The sequence below is a fragment of the Maniola hyperantus genome, chromosome 26 (genome assembly GCF_902806685.2).
Source record: "Maniola hyperantus chromosome 26, iAphHyp1.2, whole genome shotgun sequence".
NCBI classification, from domain to species: Eukaryota; Metazoa; Arthropoda; class Insecta; order Lepidoptera; family Nymphalidae; genus Maniola; species Maniola hyperantus.
Window position 1 is genome coordinate 339,634 of NC_048561.1, and position 22,640 is coordinate 362,273.

Below are 22,640 nucleotides of genomic sequence, written 5' to 3' on the forward strand. Positions count from 1 at the left end.
AGTCATTTGTGTTAATTTGGTCATCTTTCACGAAATCACTTTTTGGTTTTACTTCTCCATCGTCATTGTTGCTTTTCGTAACAAATTTTACAATTAAATCCTTAGGAGGATTCGTATCTTTATCTTCCGAATTTTTCTCAATTTCATCTTTATTCAGGGGTACTTTTTCTGGTAGGGGTGTGTCTGTTTGATATTCTTCCTTCGAAAGTATTTCTTCTGCTGCATCATTTTGTTGAGAAATGTTTTCCAGTTCTTTTTTGTTTAATAGTCCATCTTCGATCTTTTCGTTTAAAGTTATGTCCTCTATCCCAATTTCATTTGAGCGCATTTCTTGTTCTCTTGGACTCTTGTTTTCTTTTACATGTTTATCTTTGGAAACTATTTTTTCTATTGACTTTTCATACGGAAGCATCTGCTCCAGATATGGTCCATCGGGGGGTATTCCTATATTTTTTATGGGTATGTTTAATACTTTTTTATCACTCAGCTGTGTATCTCCACCTCCTATGATGATTTTATTATAACCTAGTGCATTTCCCACCATTGTCTCCAAAAGTCCTGCACTGTAATAATTTAAATGAAGTGGAGCATTCACTTCTCGCTTAACTCGTGGATCTAGTGTCATCGGTTCTTTTATATCACTTATGCTTTTTCTATATTCCGGGATAAGTTCTTGTATTTCACTTAATACCGACTCTATTTCTGTCAAAACTTTTATGTCATCATTTGGCTCCGTAATTCCAACACTTGTTTCTACATCACTATCTATAATTTTGGTGCTATCTGCTAATCTCCTGACTCTTATATTGACACTTGGATTGTTTCCACTGTAATTGTTATATTCCGTGATTAATTCTTTAATTTCATCTACTACAGATGCTATTTCCTTCCACTCTTTTGTATTATTCTTTAATTCTTTTAATTCAGCACTTATATTTTCATCACTATCGATAGTTTTCACGCTATCTGTTTCTCTTTTGACTTTTGTATCAAAACTCGTACCATTGATCACTTCTGTTTCTTCATAATATGGCACCGCTAATTCTGCTAGTTTACCCATTTCTGCTGTTATGTTGTTCCATAAATTTTCAATATCTTTTGTTACCGTTTCCCTCCATAATTTTGCCGTATTCTCCAATTCAAGTCTATCGCTACTAAGATCACCTTTGACATGTATGGCGTTATCTGCATTTCTGTTAACTATTTTATTATCCTCGTAGTTGTTGTATACAGGGATTAGTTCTTTTAGTTTATCAATTTTAAATTTTATTTCCTTCCAAACTTTTGCGTTACCCATTTCTTTAACTCCAACACCTGTATTTACATCACTAACGATATTTATAGGATTGTCACCTTCCCTATTCTTCCTTGAATTTGCATTATTTTCATCATAATCAATATATATCTTGAGTAATGCATTCAGTTCATTTATTATCACAGAATTTTCGTTACCTTCATTCTCCAATCCGGAAAGTCTATTGACATCGATATCAGGAGCTTCTCTTTTAACTCTTATATCAAAATCTGGATTTCTCGGAGTTTTTATATAATAGTTGTTATTTTTAGCGAAGATATTTACTAAAACGACGACAATATACAACGGTAGTAACATTTCGATGTCCGCACGTATTGATCGGAATTGCGTTTTGAATTGAGAGCCGGATATGACCGACGACGTGTTTTTCGAGCTTATCTTTAAATTACGAATACGACTAGTACATATTCTCGACATACTATAGAGCTTTTAAATATACACAAACTAGTTGACCTACCCCGGCTTTGCTCGGCTGGGAGTTCTGAAAATCCTTTCTAAGAAGGGTTTATGATATTATGAAAAATCCTAGATGTAAAATCTCAAGTTTCTAGACCCAACTAACTGTTTGAGTAAACCCTGTGTTATGTACGCTGATATGTAAGTGAGTCAGTTTTTCTTTTATATATCAATATATTATGTACGTTATAGTATATGGGAAATCGTACCGGGCCTCTTAATCACTAGGTAGCACAGTTTCGTCCCTGGTTATTTAGTCTGGTGGTAACCACACCAGGCAACGGGAACCATTTCGAAATTAAAAAATCTCAAGTTGCTCTTCCGGCAATCGAACTTGGTACCTCTCACTTATAAGACCTCAGTGATGTTTTACTAAATATTTTGCATGCTTATATGTAAGGCGAAACATTTCTACTGGACAATATTTAATAACATCTTATTGTAAAATGTTTCCGCAAATAAAGAATCTTTGAATCTTTGAATCTTTGTGATCGCCACTGTGGCAGAGATGTCATTAAAAATTATATAATCTACCCTACTATACATTCCTATATTAAGAAATACAGACAAACATATTTGAAAACCATATAATATATATAATAATAAGGAAACAGTAGCTTGCAATGTTTACAACGCACGGAGGCTGGCTTCGATAAATTAATTAGTGGCCTTCATGATATTAGCAGAGAGATTTACTTTAAGCATGAAGCGGCTATTGATGGGAAAATATTCTGATGAAAAAATATCCGTCAAATTAGTTTTCATTTTTAAAAAAATTAATAAAAAACGACCCCGTTAATATGACTGTGTACACGTATTTTCTTTTTCGGTAATTCATTTTTTTTCTACCAATCTAAATATATAAAAGGAAAAGGTGACTGACTGATCTATTAACGCACAGCTCAAACTACTGGACGGATCGGGCTGAAATTTAGCATGCAGATTGCTATATTGATATAATGACGTAGGCATCAAACGTAGGCTAAGAAAGGATTTTTGAAAACTCAACCCCCTAAGGTGGTGAAATAGGGGTTTGAAATTTGTGTAGTCCACGCAGACGAAGTCGCGAGCATAATTTAGTTTCTGTATAAAACAAATCCGTGAGAAGATAGAGGATGGAACTTTTCAACAAAGAATTACAATTAATAATAATAGACATATATTCGTACACTTTCGCATTTATAATATCAGTCTGGAATAGTATGGAACCAGACTACTTTTGATCAGTGCAATAGTTCAGGAAATAGTATATTAAACTTTTCACCAGCGAACAGTAGATATTATTCAGAATTTTTTTTTCAACCTTTTTGCCTTCTTTTTATATTAATATTTTGATCACTTTGAAAGATAAAATGAAAATGAAAAGAGCCTCAAAAGAATACAGACTTTTTTGCTTAAGACTTATCGCATTGTCCCATCTGACACTAACACAAAGGTTAACTATCTATAACATGAATAATAAGGAACAATAATTATTTATAGTAATTCATCGAAATGCTATCAAATGCAAGCAAAAATTTTTGGGTTGTACAGTACAATTTCTGGATAAAAGCCAGACGATCTCTCTGGTGCAGCGGTTGACTTTAAACTGAAGATTTCGGGTTTGATTCTCCTCCAGTCACAGTTAAGGAAAAAAAACTAAATCGCTTGTAAGTTGTAGGCACACCCTTAAGTGGTTATAAAGCAGGCATCAAAATACGCACTTTTGTTGTTTTGCTTGCCAAGAATTCGAATCTTTGACTGTCAGTAACTAACCACATAGTAGACTATGTGGTTAGTTACAGAGTATTGCGGATTCATATAGGTGATAAAACTATATAGTAACAAATTTTTTTCTGGCTGCAACTTGCAGTATCATATTATTAACTAGCTTATGCTCGCGACTTCGTCCGCGTGGACTACACAAATTTCAAACCCCTATTTCACCCCCTTAGGAGTTGAATTTTCAAAAATCCTTTCTTAGCGGATGCCTACGTTATAATAGCTATCTGCATGCTAAATTTCAGCCCAATCCGTCCAGTAGTTTGAGCTGTGTGTTGATAGATCAGTCAGTCAGTCAATCCTTTTATAAATTTAAGATTTTGACAGCTTTTTGGTGCTACACGATTTTTACCCAGAAGCGCTAACATACTATGACGCCATGGCGACGTCACCGGCTACGTATCCAAACAATTCGTTTTAAAATGTATGATAGTTAAATCACTTGGCTACAATCTGGAGAAGTCGCCAATTTGGAAGCTTAGCTATGACCGAGCCTACGTGGACACTGGCTACTCTGACGACCTAGCGACGCGTAGCCAAGTCGCCAGTATTAATACTCATCATCATCATCATCATCATCATCATCATCATGATTAACCCATCGCCGGCTCACTACAGAGGTTGGGCGTCCTCTCAGAAGAGTTTTAGATATTGGTAGACTTCACACACCTTTTAGAACATTATGGAGAACTCTCAGGCATGCAGGTTTCGTCACGATGTTTATCTTCACCATTAAAGCAAGTGATATTTAATTACTTAAAACGCACATAACTCAAAAAGTCAGAGGTGCATGCCCGGGATCAAACCCCCGACCTCAGATTAGAAGGCGGACGTCCTAACCACTAGGCTATCACAGCTTCGTATACACCCTGTATAGAGATAGCAATTGAAATACCTTCAGGGTTGTCAGTTTTCCGTTTGGTTGCTGAGTCGATGGTGGTGGGCATCTCAATGTCTGTTGTGGAACTGACGCCACTGGAGTTCTGGAAAAAGATATACCATACAGTTTATTGTCTGTGCTGCTTGTGGCAATCAAAGTCAAAGTCATTTATTAGGGTTCCGTATCTCAAAAGGAAAAACGGAACCCTTATAGGATCACTTTGTAGTCTGTCTGTCGGTCTGTCAAGAAACCTGCAGGGTACTTCCCGTTGACCTAGAATCATGAAATTTGGCAGGTAGGTAGGTCTTATAACAGAATCTGAAAACCGTGAATTTGTATTTAACATCACACAAAAAACTTAAACTGTGGTCATGAACTAAAAATGAGTATTTTCAATTTTCGAAGTAAGATAACTATACCAAGTAGGGTATCATATGAAAGGGCTTCACCTGTGCATTCTAAAACAGATTTTTATTTATTTTTATGCATCATAGTTTTTGAATTATTGTGCAAAATGACGATAAAATACGACAGTAGTATGGTACCCTCGTTGCGCGAGCCTGACTCGCAGTTGGCCGGTTTTTTATTCAAATTGGATACCATTGTTTGATTGCCAATTGTTAAATTTATATGACAATGATGACATTTAATTAAGTAAATTTAATCCTAACAAATTTAATTTTAACAAAGTATTTTTGCAATTAATCTGAATATATAAAATGAAAAGGTGACTGACTGACTGATCTATCAACGCACAGCTCAAACTACTTGACGGATCAGGCTGAAATTTGGCATGCAGATAGCTATTATGACGTAGGCATCCGTTAAGAAAGGATTTTTGAAAATTCAACTCCTAAGGAGGGAAATAGGGGTTTAAAATTTGTGTAGTCCACGCGGACGAAGTCGCGAGCATAAGCTAGTAAAATATAATGTAATCTAATCTAGTCTAATCTGCACCTTGGGACTCCCACGTCTGTTTTTCGAACTACATAGCCGCTTCAGCTTCGCAACCCGCTGAGCTGTCAGTTACTCTGGTTGTTCAGAGTTGATGAAAGTCATTCTAATTAATCAGAGCTTAGGGCTGTAAATCTGATGCACTCGGCAGATAAAAATGAACTTTATACCCTATATTGTTGAGTTGATTTTCTAATGCTTTCAATTCAGAATTAGCAAGCACCCTGAGTATGCAGTTGAGATACTCTGAAAACATAACATGTGGCCCTCTATGGAACTAAATATGTAGGTACAACAAAAGTGATGGTGGGATGATGGGACAGGCATGCACGCCTGGGTGCTAACTGCTAGCTAGCAAGTAACTTAATACAAGATTACAGTAAACAAATATTAGGATGTTAAGATACCGAATATTCAAATATTCCTATAATAAAAATTACTTACAGCATCTGTTTTTACATCTGAAACCAAAAAAAAACATATTCAGAACTATGTAAGATATTTTTTCTAACATTAACTTCTGATTACAATGGTTTAATGAATTGCTTAGTAAAGGAGAGTATTTTGTATATACTAAGTATCACATTTTACACACTAACATACCTACTAAAAATATTTTAACTAAGTATTTTTAAGGTTATTAAATAGATTTTGTTTTAAACGCTAAAATAGATTTTGTTTTTAAAACTATACATACATATTCATTATTAAAACATAGTACATACCATTGTTGGGCGCATCGAAGTATTTCTCCATATCCAGCACTAAAATATTATCACTATGTTCTTCAAGTGGCTTGAAATCGAAAAGATCTTGAAATATATCACTAAAGTTCACAGAATTCACTGCATTACTAACTTTTTACTTTCTTAGATAGTTATTTGGGACACTTATTTATTATAATGACTGACTGCTAAAAAAGGTACAAGTTAAAATTATTTCATACAATATTAAAGCAGTTATAAACACTTTACAGTGCTTTACAGATTCTTATTTCCAAGGGCAAACAAACGTAAACAAAAATCCAAAAATCAATCCGCTCTTTATTTTTTTTTAAACTGGTTTTACGGCTCTGGATTAAAGAGTACAATAAGTGATAACCATAGATAATATAGATCCGTGTTCATTGCAATGAGTAAACAATGTTCATTGTTATGCCTTTTCCGTTCGCGCTGCTTGATCGCTTTAATATTATAAAGGCGTGAGACGCGAGTTCATAAATACAATATACTACAACATTAAAATATACCAAGAAAAACAATACTTTAATATTTCAGCGTTATTAAGACGATCGTAGTCAGGTGTTAGGAGTCATATCTATTGAGTTACAAAACCAAGAAAATTACTTCATGAAAAGTCTGTAGGTACCTACTTTCCATAAAAATTACTATGTATTTTTAAATAAACTATCCATAAAATATATTATAGTTTTAAACTAATAGGTTTCATACATCGACATAGGAATTAGTACATGCAAATTCTTTGGTTTCATATATTTTAATAAAACAATTCTGTAATTCCTAATTTAAATTTTATTATCACTTCACAATTTCTTTGGTTTTTATGAGTAAAAAACTATAAATTACATGTTATTTTATGCAATAAAATCAGTACCTACGCTGCCTAAAGTGATGAACATCGATCTTTAGGAGACAGCAGATTTGTAGTTGTCTCGGTCATTGAGACCGACAGAGCATCATATGGGTGACAGAGACAACGCTCTACAAAGATGAAATGTCATTCTAAAGGCTGATGTTCATCACTTTCGGCCGCATACTGTACTTATTATATATACTGTAACACAAAAATTGACAACAATTAAAAATATGTACACAAGGATTCACCTAACAGGAGTAAAGACAAGCAAGTTTGTAGTACAAAATATTTCATTTACTATTTTCTTTTTCAGCAGAACTTGCCTTCCAAAGTGAAGGTAGTCCTAATATATTCAAAGAGCCATTAGTAAAAAGTAAGAACTTATGATTTTTCATTTCATAGGTTTTTAATTTACAATAGTCCATTTTGATGGCTGCTCACACTTTCCTGTATCCGGACAGAATCTGTTAAATGTAGTACCACTTTCAAAGCCTAATATTTCTCTCTCTTCTTGTATCCTAAATGTAAATGTACTTTCATGGGTACCTATGAAGTATGCTGCGTGCGAACAAATGATTTGATCAATTATTGCTATACCACCATCATTGAACTGTTGTAAATCTGATGTACTCGGCAGATAAAAATGAACTTTATACCCTATATTGTTGAGTTGATTTTCTAAGTGTTTCAATTCAGAGTTTTGAGCATCGGATGCTATGAAAATATCTAAAATATGTGGGTGATATGTTTTGATAGCTTTATCAATTTGCATGACAGTTCCTTTTATTGACGGCACATCTTTTCTGCGAGCTCTTGCAAAGTCCTGCCTCCTCCAATGAACGCTAATATATGTGCTACATCGTTCATCATTACAATTCAAACTCTCTGATATATATTTTTTTGCTTGTTCAATAAGTTTTTTATTAAATTTCATGCTCTTTCTGCAATCCCAGAAGCTTTTTGAACCGTAGTAATCATGCAAAGGTATCTCTCCATGTGCAAACATGATATATTTATCTGAACGATGCAATGAAATAAGTTCCAATAACATTGATGTCCTCCCTTGAAATTTTGTACACTCTGTCTCTTTAACTGTTACGTTATTATAGCCCCAGAAGCTTCCACTGTAGTGACAATCTGTATCACTCTCCCATTTATCATCAAAAATACCATTTTCAAAGGCATCTGGGAAGTTTTTTAAAACATACAACCTGTCGATTTCAAAATATTTTCTTTTGGTTTTTGGAAAAATTTCGTTTAATTCTACTACTGGTGCGAAGTTCCTGAGTGATTCGACGTCGAAAAACATACTCCACGGGATAGGTTTATGTGAAGAACCTACGGTTTTCCAATGGTATAAGTTATACCATGGAGGTAGAACTAATTTCCAATTTTTTCTCTTCTCGTGCTTTCGTGCTTCTGACATCATTATCGCGAACCTCATGTAGACATCTCGCCTTAAATTAAAGCCTTCTGGAGGGTTTACATCGTATAATATGAATTTTTCGTCTTCTTCTACGTGAATGTTACAAGATTGATGCGATTTAGCATCGCAGTACCCTTGTAAATCGTCTTCTGCACAAGTGAAAACTAAACAGGATGTTAGCAGAAGTGAAAAGAATAACATGTTTTTAAAACTTCACGATTTCCATTCAAAAATTGCAAAATTTAAATAAGTAAAAAATATGTAAAAAATATAAACAACAATGACAAAAACAATTTTAATTTCTCAACTGTCAAGTGAATTGTCTTTGAGTTTGACGTTTATGTACAACAAATTGTGCAAATTCCCCAAATTCCCCATTCTTTCTTACTGTACCTACTGAACGCAGCATTTTCTACGTCTGTCCATAGTCTGAACTGAGCTATTTATACCCTGGCAACACTAAAATTCTGATGTCATTTTCATTTCTGGTCGGTGCATTTGATGTCATTCGTGGAAAAAAAATAGATATACGAATGTTCATTTTACTCAAAATATATTAGTAAATCTCGTAAAGTGTAGTGAAATACCGCGTTTTATTAATTAAAATGGAGCTCAACGATGTTATTGTGAATCAGCCCGTCGTTATAGACAATGTAATTCATATGAATATCGCAATAAGCGATCGATTTTTTTGTCCCGTTATTGCACCTTACATTTCACGTAAAATCGATTTAAAATGTGTTTTATTCTTCAATAGAACAACAAAGCACCTTATTTTGTTGGTTATTCAACGTTATTCTGTAGATAAAAGTGCTTAAAAATACTCTTTAAATCCAATATGAGTCATCCGCTTCTGTAGCTGAAAAAAACTAATTTTATATTGTTTGGTGTTATTTAGGGTTCAGGGGTTATCAAAGCTGGGTTCGCTGGTGATCAGATACCAAAATGCAGGTTTCCAAACTAGTAAGTAATATTTTTTATGTTAATTTTTACCATTTGTATGCTTAAAATGGTCAAGCGGAACATAATATGTTTATATGGCATTGCACTACAGTGAAGTCGAATATCAGTTTATATATCCCACGGTTGGACAAAACTCGTCATTAGGGTTCCGTAGCCGAATGGCAAAACCAATTAGATTCGTCATGTCTGTTTGTCTGTGTGTATGTGACAGCCACTTTTTTCCAAACTATAAGAGCTATACTGTTGAAACTTGGTAAGTAGATGTATTCTGTGAACCGCATTAAGATTTTAATACAAAAATAGAAAAAAACAATAAATTTTGGGGTTCCCCATACTTAGAACTGAAACTCAATTTTTTTTTTCAAACCAATATTATTATTATTATTCTTTATTTAAAGGTATAAACCCAATACAATATATAAACTTAAAACTAAAATACAATAAAAATAAATAACTGAATGACAATAGGTAGTAGGTATATCACATGACCGTAAGTAGTTTATTTGCTCTGTTCATTATGGGGTTGTGTATAGACGGCGGGATTTCGACGTTGTCGGTATCGACGGTAAACTAAACCAGCGGGCCAGAAGTTAGTATCCAAAAACGTGTTTATTTTACTCGTCGGTATTGTTATTTTAAATGAATTGAATGATGTTTCGTTAAATTGTTTGAGCATCTCAACTTGGCTGCATTGTTCGCCCCTATCCTTAATATGGTCAATAATATCAGCTACAGAGACGGACTTCATTACTCTAGAAACGTAGATAGAACATTGTGATTCAGCTACGCGAATCTTGCCCGTTGTTACCAACGTTCCTCGCAAATTATTATAATGCTTTCGTTTTTTATTTCGTACTAGTGTAAACTCGTCATCACTCGGTTTCAGCTTTGAACCGCTCTCAACATGCACGCCACTCTGACCCGGCGGCGTATTCTGCATACGGGCGACTTTCGCACGCCGTGATCGGCCCGACTTATGTACAATATCTCTGTACGTTGGCGTAAATACCGCCTCAACTGGCATCGACGGACTCGGGCACACTATCTTTGTATTTGGTACATGCACAAGCGGTAGCGATTTTGGGTGTTCGGGTGTTGTAGGTTTATCTTCCTCGGTTCTTTTAGATATTTGTTGTTCAAATGAGTTGCGCAATTCGACGATTTCAGCACTCATCCTCGTCTGAAACTCGGACAGTTCCGTCTTCATGATAGTCATATCTTTTAAAAGTCGAGTTACATCGACATGGTCGAAAGAAACCGGTGGTAATCGGTTCAAGTCTTTAGCCACGAAAGTTGGTTGCACATCAGGGTCCACTTCCTTCAATAACTTAATAGTGTCTTTTATGTTGCGTTTCTTCTTATCATCTCCTTTTCTGTGTATTAATCGTACTTTATCACCACATGACTGATACAGAACACTCTTCCCAGTCTCAATTTCCGCATCCGTGAAGTTGGTAGCGCAGATTTGCACAATGCTCAACTCATCTAGCAAGTCTATTTTGTTTTGCACAAACGTTAGGTACTCATTGATAATAACTTGACCCGCCATATCTTATGAATTGGACCAGCGGCGTAAATGGCATTATGAACGTCCGTGCCATACAACCCGTACCGAGTGACTATGTGTGGGCTATCTATGGATAGGTCTTCAAAAATGATATTGAGGTTTCTATTATAATTTTTTTCTAAACTGAATAGTTTGCGCGAGAGACACTTCCAAAGTGGTAAAATGTGTGTGTCTCCCCCCTGTAACTTCTAAAATAAGAGTGATAAAACTAAAAAAAATATATGATGTACATTACCATGCAAACTTCCACCGAAAATTGGTTTGAGCGAGATCTTGTAAGTAGTTTTTGATTTATCGTTGCAAAATGTCGATAAAATACGATTGTACTACGGAACCCTCAGTGCGCGAGTCTGATTCACCCTTGGCCGGTTTTTTTGTAGAGGGATGAGGTGTTAAACCATTCATCATCACCATCTTCATGATGATACTCAATCCATTGCCACTACTGAGCATGGATCTCCTCTCAGATAGTTTTAACTACGATTACAAAGCTCCTTAACTTCTGTTGTTTTGTTGTAGTATTGGTCGACCCAAGCATGTCCGAGTGATGGCTGGAGCCCTAGAGGGGGAACTCTTCGTGGGCCCGCGTGCAGAGGAGCACCGAGGCCTGCTCAGTATCAAGTACCCCATGGAACACGGTATCGTCACAGATTGGAACGACATGGAGAGAGTCTGGAACTACATCTATAGCAAAGTAAGGCTTTAGTAGGCAGCATATCTTGAATTGATGGGGGTGACTGCCCTGGAGAATGGGGCTACAATCACCCAGTATTAATACTTGATTTAGGGCTGAATCAATTATGGTGTGTTAACCCCCTAGTCTAGCGGATCCCTCCCATAAAGAGGGTTATGACTACCCCAATTTGTAATATTGCATATCATATTTTATACTAGCTGATGTCCGCGTGGAATCAGGTTTTTAAAAATCCCGTGGGAACTCTTTTGATTTTCCGGGATAAAAAGTAGCCAATGTTACTCTACAGGTAAAGGACCTGGAGAGTGCAATAAATCACGTGATTGAAGGACAAACCAACAAACAAACACACTGTCGCATTTATAATAAGGGTACTGATGAAAACTGGCAAAAAAGATGGATTCCAAACCAAGGCTTCTTTTTCATTTGAGATGAGCTTGTTGACATTTAGCTTTAACCTCATCTTTTCAGGACCAACTGTCAACGTTCTCGGAAGAGCACCCGGTGTTGCTGACGGAGGCCCCGCTCAACCCGCGCCGGAACAGAGAGAAGGCGGCTGAGATATTCTTTGAGACCATCAATGTTCCTGCGCTCTTCCTCTCTATGCAAGCTGTGCTTAGTCTGTGAGTTACACATACTATACACACACACACTTCTATATTTACACTCACCTATATCCCCCCCCCCACACTACTTAACACACCTAGACAAACACACATGCTCTCATACAGATATCCACAACTACTTTTTTGTATTTGTATTTAAGTATTTATTTTTCGATTTAGACTTATACAAGCGCTTACGAAAGTCAGAGCGGCATAGTACAATACAATAACAAAACAAGTATACAAAATATGATCATATAATCTAGATAATACTAGTTAAAATGGCATAAAAATTACTAAGTTATTCAAGCACCTTGTTATCAATCAATATATCATCAATCAATACTTATAATAAAACTGTAACAGGTCAAATTCTGTACATTGAAGATATTTTGAAATTTTTTTTTCGAGGGCACTCTATAATCGATACTGAACACAAAACTGTAATTTTTTTCATTTTTGTCTGACTGTCTATCTGTCTGTCTGTCTGTCTGTATCACGGCCGCGCATCACGCTGAAACTACTGAATGGATTCCAATGAAACTTGGTACGATTTGAGGTCATACTATGAAGAAGAATATAGGATACTTTTTATCCCGAAATTCAGCATGGTTCCCGTAGGAGAGGGGATGAAAGTTAAAATGTATACTGAGTTGTAATTTATTAACGCGTAGTCCGATTTCATTCATTCTTTTTTTGTTAGAAAGGGGATATTTTAAAAATTGTTCCGTAAATATTTCAAGGTAATCAGTTTTTAACCGACTGTCAAAAAGGAGGTGGTTCTTTTTTCTACATCGATTTTTTCGAGATTTCTGGACCGATTTGCAATTTTTTTTTTAAATCAACAAAAAAAGTTTTCGTGGTGGTCACATAAAAAATTCTGGATTCAACTCCTTAATCCTGATGCTGCAGGGTTACTGCCCGCCTGAGTTATCAAGATTCAGGAAGTGTTCATAGTGAATTTATATTGTAGGTACCAAGCAACGACTTTATTCTCAGACTTCAAGTCTCAACTCCTCAACCCTGATGATGTAGGGTACAGCACTCCTAAACTATAATGTTTCAGGAACTGCGGATGATGCAAAATTATTTTAGGTACCAAGCATAGGCTACATCATTGAACTTCGAATCCTAACTCCTCAATCCTGATGCTGCAAAGTACTGAAGTCCTAAATCGTGGGGATTTAAAAAAAATTAAAAAATTTGAATCGACTGTTAGGCGGAACGAAGTTTGCAGGGTCAGCTAGTTTAGAAATAAATGGTGTTATTTAATTTCTAAATGACAAACCCACACCCATGGATACATTATACACAGACACCCATACCAGTGTCTATGTAGAAGGACTCAGGTCTATGCAGTGGGGTTGTGTCTGTGTGGATGTGTGTAGGCGTATGTGGTGTGGAAACTTGTAAAGTATGGCGTACGCAGTGGAAAATATTCTATATCCGTCTTTAGAATAATATTTCGGCTTTGTAGAACGTTGTCTCGTAGCTCATATAAGTCCTGCAAATTGCTAATACGTTTGGCCGCCATTCGTCGCAGCTTTATCATCATCATCAGCCTGTGGATGTCCACTGTTGGACATAGGCCTTCCCTAAAGAGCGCCTTTTATTCATTTACAGATATGCAACAGGCCGGACAACAGGGGTAGTTTTGGATGCAGGGGATGGGGTGACCCACTCTGTCCCCATATACGAGGGGTTCGCGATGCCCCACAGCATCATGAGGGTTGATGTGGCCGGGAGAGACGTTACCAGATATCTGAGGTATGTCAAACTTTTTTTTTTAACTTTATAGGATTGCGCTTGACTGCAATCACACCAAACAGGAGATGATGCAACCGTGTTTGCACTCTCTATTCCTTCACTCTCATAGCCCAATGGGACGGCAATCGGACATAACTGGAGAGAGATCAGGTGCGTTACAGGTATATAATATGATAATTATTAGGGTTCCAAATCTCAAAAGGAAAAAAGGAACCCTTATAGGATCACTTGGTTGTCTGTCTGTCTGTCAAGAAACCTACAGGGTACTTCCCGTTGACCTAGAATCATGAAATTTGGCAGGAAGGTAGGTCTTATAGCAGACATTAGGGGAAAAATCTGAAAATCGCAATGCCACACAGCATCATGAGGGCCGATGTGGCCGGGAGAGGCCTTACCAAATAATACCTGAGGTGAGTATGCTGCACGGGTCATCTCCGTTGGTCAATAATCGACCAGACGGGGGTACGGGCCTCGAGGCTTTGCCTCCTTACCCGGGCGGGTCGCTGGGCATCTTTTTTTTTTTTTTATTCATTATAGGTGTACGCTTGACCACAATCACACCTGATGGGAAGTGATGATGTGGCCTAAGATGGGACGCGTTTACCTAGAAGGTGCCTATTCACTCTTGTTTTAAAGATACCCGGGTTGTAATTGGTAGGAAACACATATCGCGGAAGAGTATTCCAAACCTCAGCCATGAGTATGAGGAATGATGACGCAAAACGTTTCGTGCGTGTACCTAGATGGAATGTCGACGACATAAGGATGGAAACTCGCCCGACGTCTTGCGGTTCGGTGGTAAAATGGTGAAGGGGGGACAAGATCGAAAAGTTCCTGAGCACACTCTCCGAAATCTCTGTGCCCAGGTGTTTTACTTTAGCCTTTTCGGCTAGGGCCTGCCATCTAGGCTTGGGCCCTGGTGGTTAGGTGTTTCCGGTGGTAGGTCTCTGCACGACGGCGCTAGGCGTGCCGTCCAGTGCAGAGACGGTATCGGTGTCAAATCCGGTGGTTGTCTCGTCGTCTCGGTCGTCGTCGCCATCGCCTGCGTTGCGCGCTGGTGAGGGCGATCGGAGAAGCTCCCGAGGTAATGGACGCCCGTCCATCGGACGTGGGATGAGTAGAGCGATGCCGTGGAGGTGTTCGCACGGTCCGTTGTCCGCACGCGCAAACATGCGCCGCGCGAGTGTAAAAGGTGCCTTCAAATTTGCCCCAAGGTGGCCGCGTGGATGCAGCGCGTCCGCAGCGCTGCAGTCGCGCTGCTTTGTACATCCATATAATTTCGAACGATGATCTGACGCGCGGGTGGAGCGCTACAGTCGCGCTATATCTATATATATAAAAGGAAAAGGTGACTGACTGACTGACTGACTGACTGATTGATCTATCAACGCACAGCTCAAACTACTACTACTGGACGGATCGGGCTGAAATTTGGCATGCAGATAGCAATTATGACGCAGGCATCCGCTAAGAAAGGATTTTTGAAAATTCAACTCCTAAGGGGGTGAAATAGGGTTTTGAAATTTTGTAGTCCACGCGGACGAAGTCGCGAGCATAAGCTAGTGGATTTATAAAATAGCACGGCCGCAGCGCTGCAGCCGCGCTACCTCCGCGCGACATCTTGTTGCAAATTTGAATAACCTGGATCATCAAATTAAAAAAAAAATGTACCCTCTCTTACAGGCTCCTACTCCGGAAAGAGGGCGTCAACCTGCGCACCTCGGCCGAGCTGGAAATAGTGAAGTCCATCAAAGAGAGGGCCTGCTACCTCTCGCCCAACCCTCTCAAGGAGGAAACCATGGACTCCGAGAGGGCCCAGTACACACTACCCGACGGCACGCAACTAGAGGTAAATAGTGACTTTTATCTGTGGAAAGAAGTTAGTATAGCGCTCTATTGTAGATGCGCTTTAGACCAAACATACACAGACAGCTTGAAGCAGTCAGGATGGACTGCTTCAAGCTGCGACTGCGTATTGAACTACAGACTGCTACGTATGTACATACACGAACCGCTCAAGCAGTTGCAACTGCTTCGGGCGGTCAAGCAGTCGCCAGGCATACACTGACTGCTCGAGCTGTTGACCGCTCTCGCGGTCTTCATTCCAGGTCGCGCACACTTCCCGCCCGCACGCATCGTTTAAGCTGCCATCGAGCAGTTAAGCTAACTGCTCAATGGCAGCTTCAAGCTGTTGACTCTGACTGCAAGAGCGGTCCGTGTATGTTGATCACTGGTTAACCGCTCGAGCAGTCCGTATATGGCCGGCCTTAGTATGGCCGAGATGTCGATAATCGTCGATTCAGGAACAAGCCGAGAGTTCCCTCACTCTAGTTCACTCTGGTATAGTCTCTACATAGTATAAAACTAGCTTATGCTCGCGACTTCGTCCGCCTGGACTACACAAATTTCAAACCCCTATTTCACCCCCTTAGAAGTTGAATTTTCAAAAATCCTTTCTTAGCGGATGCCTACGTCATAATAACTATCTGCATACCAAATTTCAGCCCGATCCGTCCAGTAGTTTGAGCTGTGCGTTGATAGATCAGTCAGTCAGTCAGTCAGTCAGTCAGTCACCTTTTCCTTTTATATATTTAGAAGATAAAGTCGCTTCCCACTGTCTGTATGTATGAACGCGTAGATCTATTAAACTACGCAACGGATTTTAATGCGGCTTTCGCCAATAGATAGAGTGATTCAAGAGGAAGGTTTATAGCTATAGTTTAGTTCTCAAAAAATTAGAGATCCCTAGAGAAATTGAAATAATGTTAATTAGGTCGGAGAAAATTCTCTCATTTGAGAGTTTCCGAGGCAAAATACACCTCAATGACACCACATTAGTATCTACATTGCACCCATGCGAAGCCGGGGCGGGTCGCTAGTACAATATAAGAGCCCTCGCCCACGGCGACTTTTTGTAGCGATACAGTAGCGATGCTGTCGCGCGTCCGCATCGATACAGTCGCGAAGCGGTCGCTAGCTGTGTGCCCTCGCCCACGGTCTCAGATTCAGTCGCGATGCAAACGCGATATTGTCGCGCTTCTGTGTCGATGCAGACGAGAAAAAATGTTGCACTGATGCTCGGTTCTCTATTCACGCGCCACCCTCCCTCCGTTCTTCCCCCGATGTCATCCGACAAAGTCGCGCGTTTGCATCGATACAGTCGCGATGCAGTAGCACGTTGCAAATGCGACTAACACGCGTTAGTAGTGATGCTGGCGTGCGTTTAGTAAACGCGCGACAGCATCGCTACAAAAAGTCGCCGTGGGCGAGGGCTCTACGTAGGCATTTGTTTAATACCCATAATATGATGGAGCCGAAAAGTCCTTGAGTGGAGACCGCGTTTAAGCAAGCGTAGTGTGGGACGCCCTCCAGCACGATGGACCGACGATATAAAGAGGCTGGCGGGAAGTGGCTGGATGAGGAAGGCTGAGGACCGGGTGTGGTGGCGCTCTTTAGGGAAGGCCTATGTCCAACTGTGGACGTCCACAGGCTGATGATGATGATGATGATGATGATGATGATGAATATGATACTTACAGATTGGTCCAGCGAGGTTCCGCGCACCTGAAGTGTTGTTCAGGCCTGATCTGATAGGTGAAGAGTGTGAAGGTAATGGTGACATATTTAACAGACCTCTAAAGAAAAAATTTACTGTCAATTTTTAAGAAAATTTTTTTTAACAACGAATTAATTGACATCTAAATAATATAGATTAGTAGCCCGACTAGTTTCGAACCCATACGGAATCTCTTGAAAAAGGACCCCGTATGGGTTCGAAACTAGTCGGGCTAACGTCGACTACACACGTGAGTAAAGCCGGGACAGATATTATTTAGAATGGAAATCACTCACGGTAGTGTAAACGCTAAAATAATTGACATCTCATTAATCAAAATCAGTCCAGTAGTTTAGCTTCTACGGTGGAACACACATAGATACAAACATCTAGGGTGTAACCAGAATGCTGGCAAAAACGAATACTGGTGATAGTACTGATGATTACTGATATGATACCACAAAAAAAAAACGCGATTTTTTTTTATTAAAAATCCTTTATTTTGTTAAAGTTAGTTAACGATACATAGCTGATAAAACATCTGACTGAGGCTGGGGGTTAACGACGAACGTTGCGTAAGTAGTCCACTCGGAGTCAATGCCGCGTCGTAGGTGGGGCATTGACCCGAGTTTTGCACGCTATACATTGCGGGTTTAAAAATACTAAATCACTAAAACTACAAAATGAGGCTAGCGTTCTGGTTACATTGTGTATACATAGACTGCCAAAATCATAACCCTTCCTATTGGCTTCGCCGTAGTTGGGTAAAAACAAAAATCTATTGCACCCCCCAGGCCTGCACGAGGTGCTAATGTTCGCGATCCAGAAGTCAGACATGGACCTGCGGAAGGTCCTGTATCAGAACATCGTGCTGAGTGGGGGGTCCACGTTGTTCCGCGGTTTTGGCGACCGCCTGCTGGCCGAGATACGACGCCTCGCGCCCAAGGACATGAAGATACGGGTGAGAATGACCTACAATATGCGCCAGAAAATAATGTACATCGACCTTAAGAAGGAGATAGCGGTTTTATAGAGCATTGGCACCGATTCTAAGCACAACTTAATTTTAGAGTATTCGCACCCTCTTTTTACTATTGTAATATGAAAAGGACAGAAGCAGTTTGACATTTCTAAATTTAATTTTTAGATGGTAAAACCCGTGATTTTAGCACGCACTCGCGAACCTACTGTTTAAATTTGTATTGTGCACTAAAATTTAGAGTCTTTAAATAAGTCATGTTCCGTTCCTTTTTTAGCATTACTAAAACGAAAAGGATGCAGATACTCTAAATTTAGTTTAGAGAGAGACTAGAGAATCGGGGCCATTGTCTCTATGGTTGAGACCCATTGACTTATAATAGTAGGTATAGACGAAGGCTCACAAACGAATTGACATTTGCACAAGTCTGTCTGTCAAGAAACCTACAGGGTACTTCCCGTTGACCTAGAATAATGAAATTTGGCAGGTAGGTAGATCTTATAGCTGACATTTGGGGAAAAATCTGAAAACCGTGAATTTGTGGTTACATCAAAAAAAAAATTGTGGTCTTGAACTAATAATTAGTATTTTCAATTTTCGATTTAAGATAACTATATCAAGTGGGGTATCATATGAAAGGGCTTCACCTGTACATTCTAAAACAGATTTTTATTTATTTTTATGCATCATAGTTTTTGAATTATCGTGCTAAATGTCTAAAAAATACGACTGTAGTACGGAACCCTCGTTGCGCGAACCTGACTCGCACTTGGCCGGTTTTTTTTTTACATAAAAATAGAGTAATTTCTACTGGAAAATATTTTTATGTTAAGAAATCAATACCCTTATTATAAATGCGAACGTGTGTTTGTTTGTTGGTTTGTCCTTCAATCACGGCGCAACGGTGCAACAGGTTGACGTGATTTTTTGCATGGGTATAGTCAAAAACCTGGAGAGTGACATAGGCTACTTTTTATCCCGGAAAACCAAAGAGTTCCCACAGGATTGTTAAAAACCTAAATCTAGTTAAAAAAAATATGTCGTTTATGCATTGTGACGTCATTAATCGCTTTCCGTAGAGCGTGACGTTAACAAATTATGTTTTTGAAAATCTTGTTTTTTTTAAATGTTAAAAATGTTTTTTTTTCTCAGATCTCAGCCCCACAAGAGCGTTTATACTCCACGTGGATCGGAGGTTCGATTCTCGCCTCGCTCGACACATTCCGCAAGATGTGGGTCTCTAAACGGGAGTACGACGAGGAAGGCCACCGGGCGGTGCATCGCAAGACATTCTAAACGCTGTTAGAATTCTAAGTTGTTTTAGAATTGTCGCTTATAATTACTGTAATACACTGTAAAATGACTCTGTATACCAGAAGGCATTCTTATATACATTCTTACAGCATATAGTATTCTAAATTGTTTTAGAATTGACGCTCATAACTCTAATACACTGTTAAATAGTCTATAAACCGGAAGATATTCTTATTGAGATTCGTAAATAGATTCTAATACCATTTGAAATTCTAAATTGTTTTAGAATTGACGCTTATAAGTCTAATACACTTTGTAACTAATCCATACATCGGAAGACATTCTTACTTAGATTCTGATGGCATTTAGAATTCTAAATTGTTTTAGAATTGTTGCTCATTATTTCTAATGCACTGTAAAATTAATATGTACATTTTGTTTGCTGTTAGAGTTTTAATGTGTATTATGTATTTTTGTAAGCTTAAAAATGTTTTTTCGGCTGGGCCGATTTTGATGAGACTCGATAGACTTTACTTACGAATTGTACGAGTGAGGAAATAGAGAGTGAATCCACACACACACACACTTGCGTACACACTTGTGCACTATAATATCTGCTACGCGTATTTGGCTAGTCTCCGTTAGGATGGACCGCCTAGGCCAAAATTTGGCCAAGTGGACATTCCGAGAGTTGCATAAGTTTGCAAAGTACCTATCAAGTTGCAAAAATTTGCAAAGTATCAAGTTGCATAAGTTGGCAAAGTATCAAGTTGCATAAGTTTGCAAAGTATCAAGTTGCATAAGTTTGCAAAGTATCAAGTTGCATAAGTTTACAAAGTATCAAGTTGCATAATTTTGCAAAGTGTCAAACAGAAGTGGGTAAAAAGTAAGTTATTTTCCTTACATTGTTGCAAAATTACAAATGAAAACATTATAATAATAAAAAATAATAAATATGTGAATTAAAAAGTTAGTTATAATTACTATAATAAATCGAAATGACAGCTTTGATATAAAAACTAGGAGTTACTAAGTATTTATTTATTCTTTTATAGCTTCATAAATTACTTATTATTATTTTAAGAGACTTCTATGAAATACTTAACATGTGCATGTCACATGCATTTTGCATACACATGCATGTCACAATTTGCACGGAAAAAATTCGTGCATGCGTGTATTACACGTCAAATTTAACTTCTTACGCGCTATTTTAACTTTTTGTGTCAAATTTGATGTCAAAAGTACGTTTTTAGTCCTTATTTTAAAGGTGAACCGTACTTTTGACATGACAGTTGATCCATAGAGTTAAAACGGCGCATAAGGAGTCATTTTGTACGGGCTATATACAGATTTTATTCCGTTGCCAAAAATTTGGTAATAATTTACTGTCAAATTAACAACTATAGTGCATAAAAAATTACTCCTTACGCGCCATTATAATTTTGTGTCAAATTTTAATGTCAAAAGTAGGATTTTAGTCCTTTAAAAGTGAACCGTACTTTTGACATGATAGTTGACCCATAGAGTTAAAATGGCGCATGAGAAGTTTTTTTTTACGATTTATAAAAATACAAAACATGACGTATCTTGCTGTCATGCACAATTTATTTCTTTACTAATCAATAAATAACTATCAAATATTATTAATTATATGCATGCATGTAATATGCACATGTTTGCATAACTAGATATGTAAGTGTAAGCGAATGAAAAATAAAGTATTTAAATTGTTTTAAATATGTTCAGAGATTTTTTTGTATTCCAATAAACATTATTTTTAACTCATTCGTTTGTTTTTATCTATCTTCTTCTTCTATATTTTAAAGAGGTAAAATTTGTAAGTTTATTTTTAGGAAGTAATCTCTGGAATTACTGAACCGATTTTGAAAATCCTTTCACCAGTAGAAAGCTACATTATTCCTGAGTGATGGTCCCGTTGACTATCCTTCGGGTACGGATTCCTAAAATCCAAATCCACGCGGACAAAACGGCATCATTTGGTAGTATAAAAAAAAAACAAAAAAAATATTTTTTTATTTCGACCAACAAGGATCATATTGGTGTTAGTAATTTCGCGAAACTTAAACCTAATTGTTAGTAATTATTAATATTGGTGTTAGTAATTTCACGAAACTTAAACCTAATTGTTAGTAATTATTAATATTGGTGTTAGTAATTACACGAAACTTAAACCTAATTGTTAGTAATTATTAATATTGGTGTTAGTAATTTCACGAAACTTAAACCTAATTGTTAGTAATTAATGATTAAACGAACTTACCTGTACGTGAAGTTCTATCATAATTATACGAAGTGCTACGTCCGAAGAATCAGTAACGTCTAGATATTATTGAACACAATGTAGTACGCATAAGGAGTCACCACTTCAGCACTGTAGTTTAGTTTTTTTTTTTTTTTTTTTTTTATTATTATTACCCCCCGATTGGACGACCTCACTCGCCTCACGGCCGTCGCACCGCCGCTTTTCATTTAGTTTAGATGATTGCGATGTTTCCGCAACATTCTGGGTTATCAGGGCGGGCGGGTGTTACTGATTCTTCGGACGTAGCACTTCGTATAATTATGATAGAACTTCACGTACAGGTAAGTTCGTTTAATCATTAATTATACTCGTGCTACGTCCTCGAATCAGTAACGTCTAGATATTATTGAACACAATGTAGATGTTGAGAGTACGTGGAGGGAACGTCGCAATAAAAATAATATGAATGATGTAGGAAACTTTTGCTCATTCATTACAGTAACAAAAGAGTATTACGTACAAAGAGTAATCGTCTTCAAAAATTGCAATATTATTTATAAATGTCATTAATTTTAATCAAAGCGAACATATCGTTCTTACT

The 22,640-nt window shown here is 37.8% G+C and overlaps 3 protein-coding genes across 3 annotated transcripts in view; 1 reads left to right on the top strand and 2 right to left on the bottom strand.

The window, feature by feature from the left end:
• The window catches only part of Adar (Adenosine deaminase acting on RNA), a 53,668-nt gene extending 47,261 nt beyond the window's left edge, over positions 1 to 6,407 (bottom strand). Inside the window, exons 1-3 of the mRNA XM_069507400.1 lie at positions 6,092 to 6,407; positions 5,811 to 5,827; positions 4,428 to 4,515 (exon numbers count right to left, since the gene is read on the bottom strand). Of these exons, the coding sequence (XP_069363501.1) occupies positions 4,428 to 4,515; positions 5,811 to 5,827; positions 6,092 to 6,122 (136 nt within the window). The 5' untranslated portion in view covers positions 6,123 to 6,407. The remainder of the gene's footprint in view (positions 1 to 4,427; positions 4,516 to 5,810; positions 5,828 to 6,091) is intronic.
• A 468-nt stretch (positions 6,408 to 6,875) lies between these two features.
• O-fut2 (O-fucosyltransferase 2) lies at positions 6,876 to 8,695 on the bottom strand. Its single transcript, XM_034982209.2, has one exon. The coding sequence runs from the start codon at positions 8,587 to 8,589 to the stop codon at positions 7,369 to 7,371; it is 1,221 nt and encodes a 406-aa protein (XP_034838100.1). The 5' UTR covers positions 8,590 to 8,695; the 3' UTR covers positions 6,876 to 7,368.
• Positions 8,696 to 8,882: 187 nt separating this feature from the next.
• Arp1 (Actin-related protein 1) lies at positions 8,883 to 21,561 on the top strand. The gene is made up of 9 exons (XM_034982193.2): positions 8,883 to 9,041; positions 9,287 to 9,351; positions 11,438 to 11,612; positions 12,084 to 12,235; positions 13,841 to 13,984; positions 15,668 to 15,833; positions 17,524 to 17,593; positions 18,335 to 18,501; positions 19,672 to 21,561. Exons 1-9 carry the CDS (start codon positions 8,994 to 8,996, stop codon positions 19,813 to 19,815), a joined length of 1,131 nt encoding a protein of 376 aa, XP_034838084.1. The 5' UTR covers positions 8,883 to 8,993; the 3' UTR covers positions 19,816 to 21,561.
• Positions 21,562 to 22,640: the final 1,079 nt, after the last annotated feature.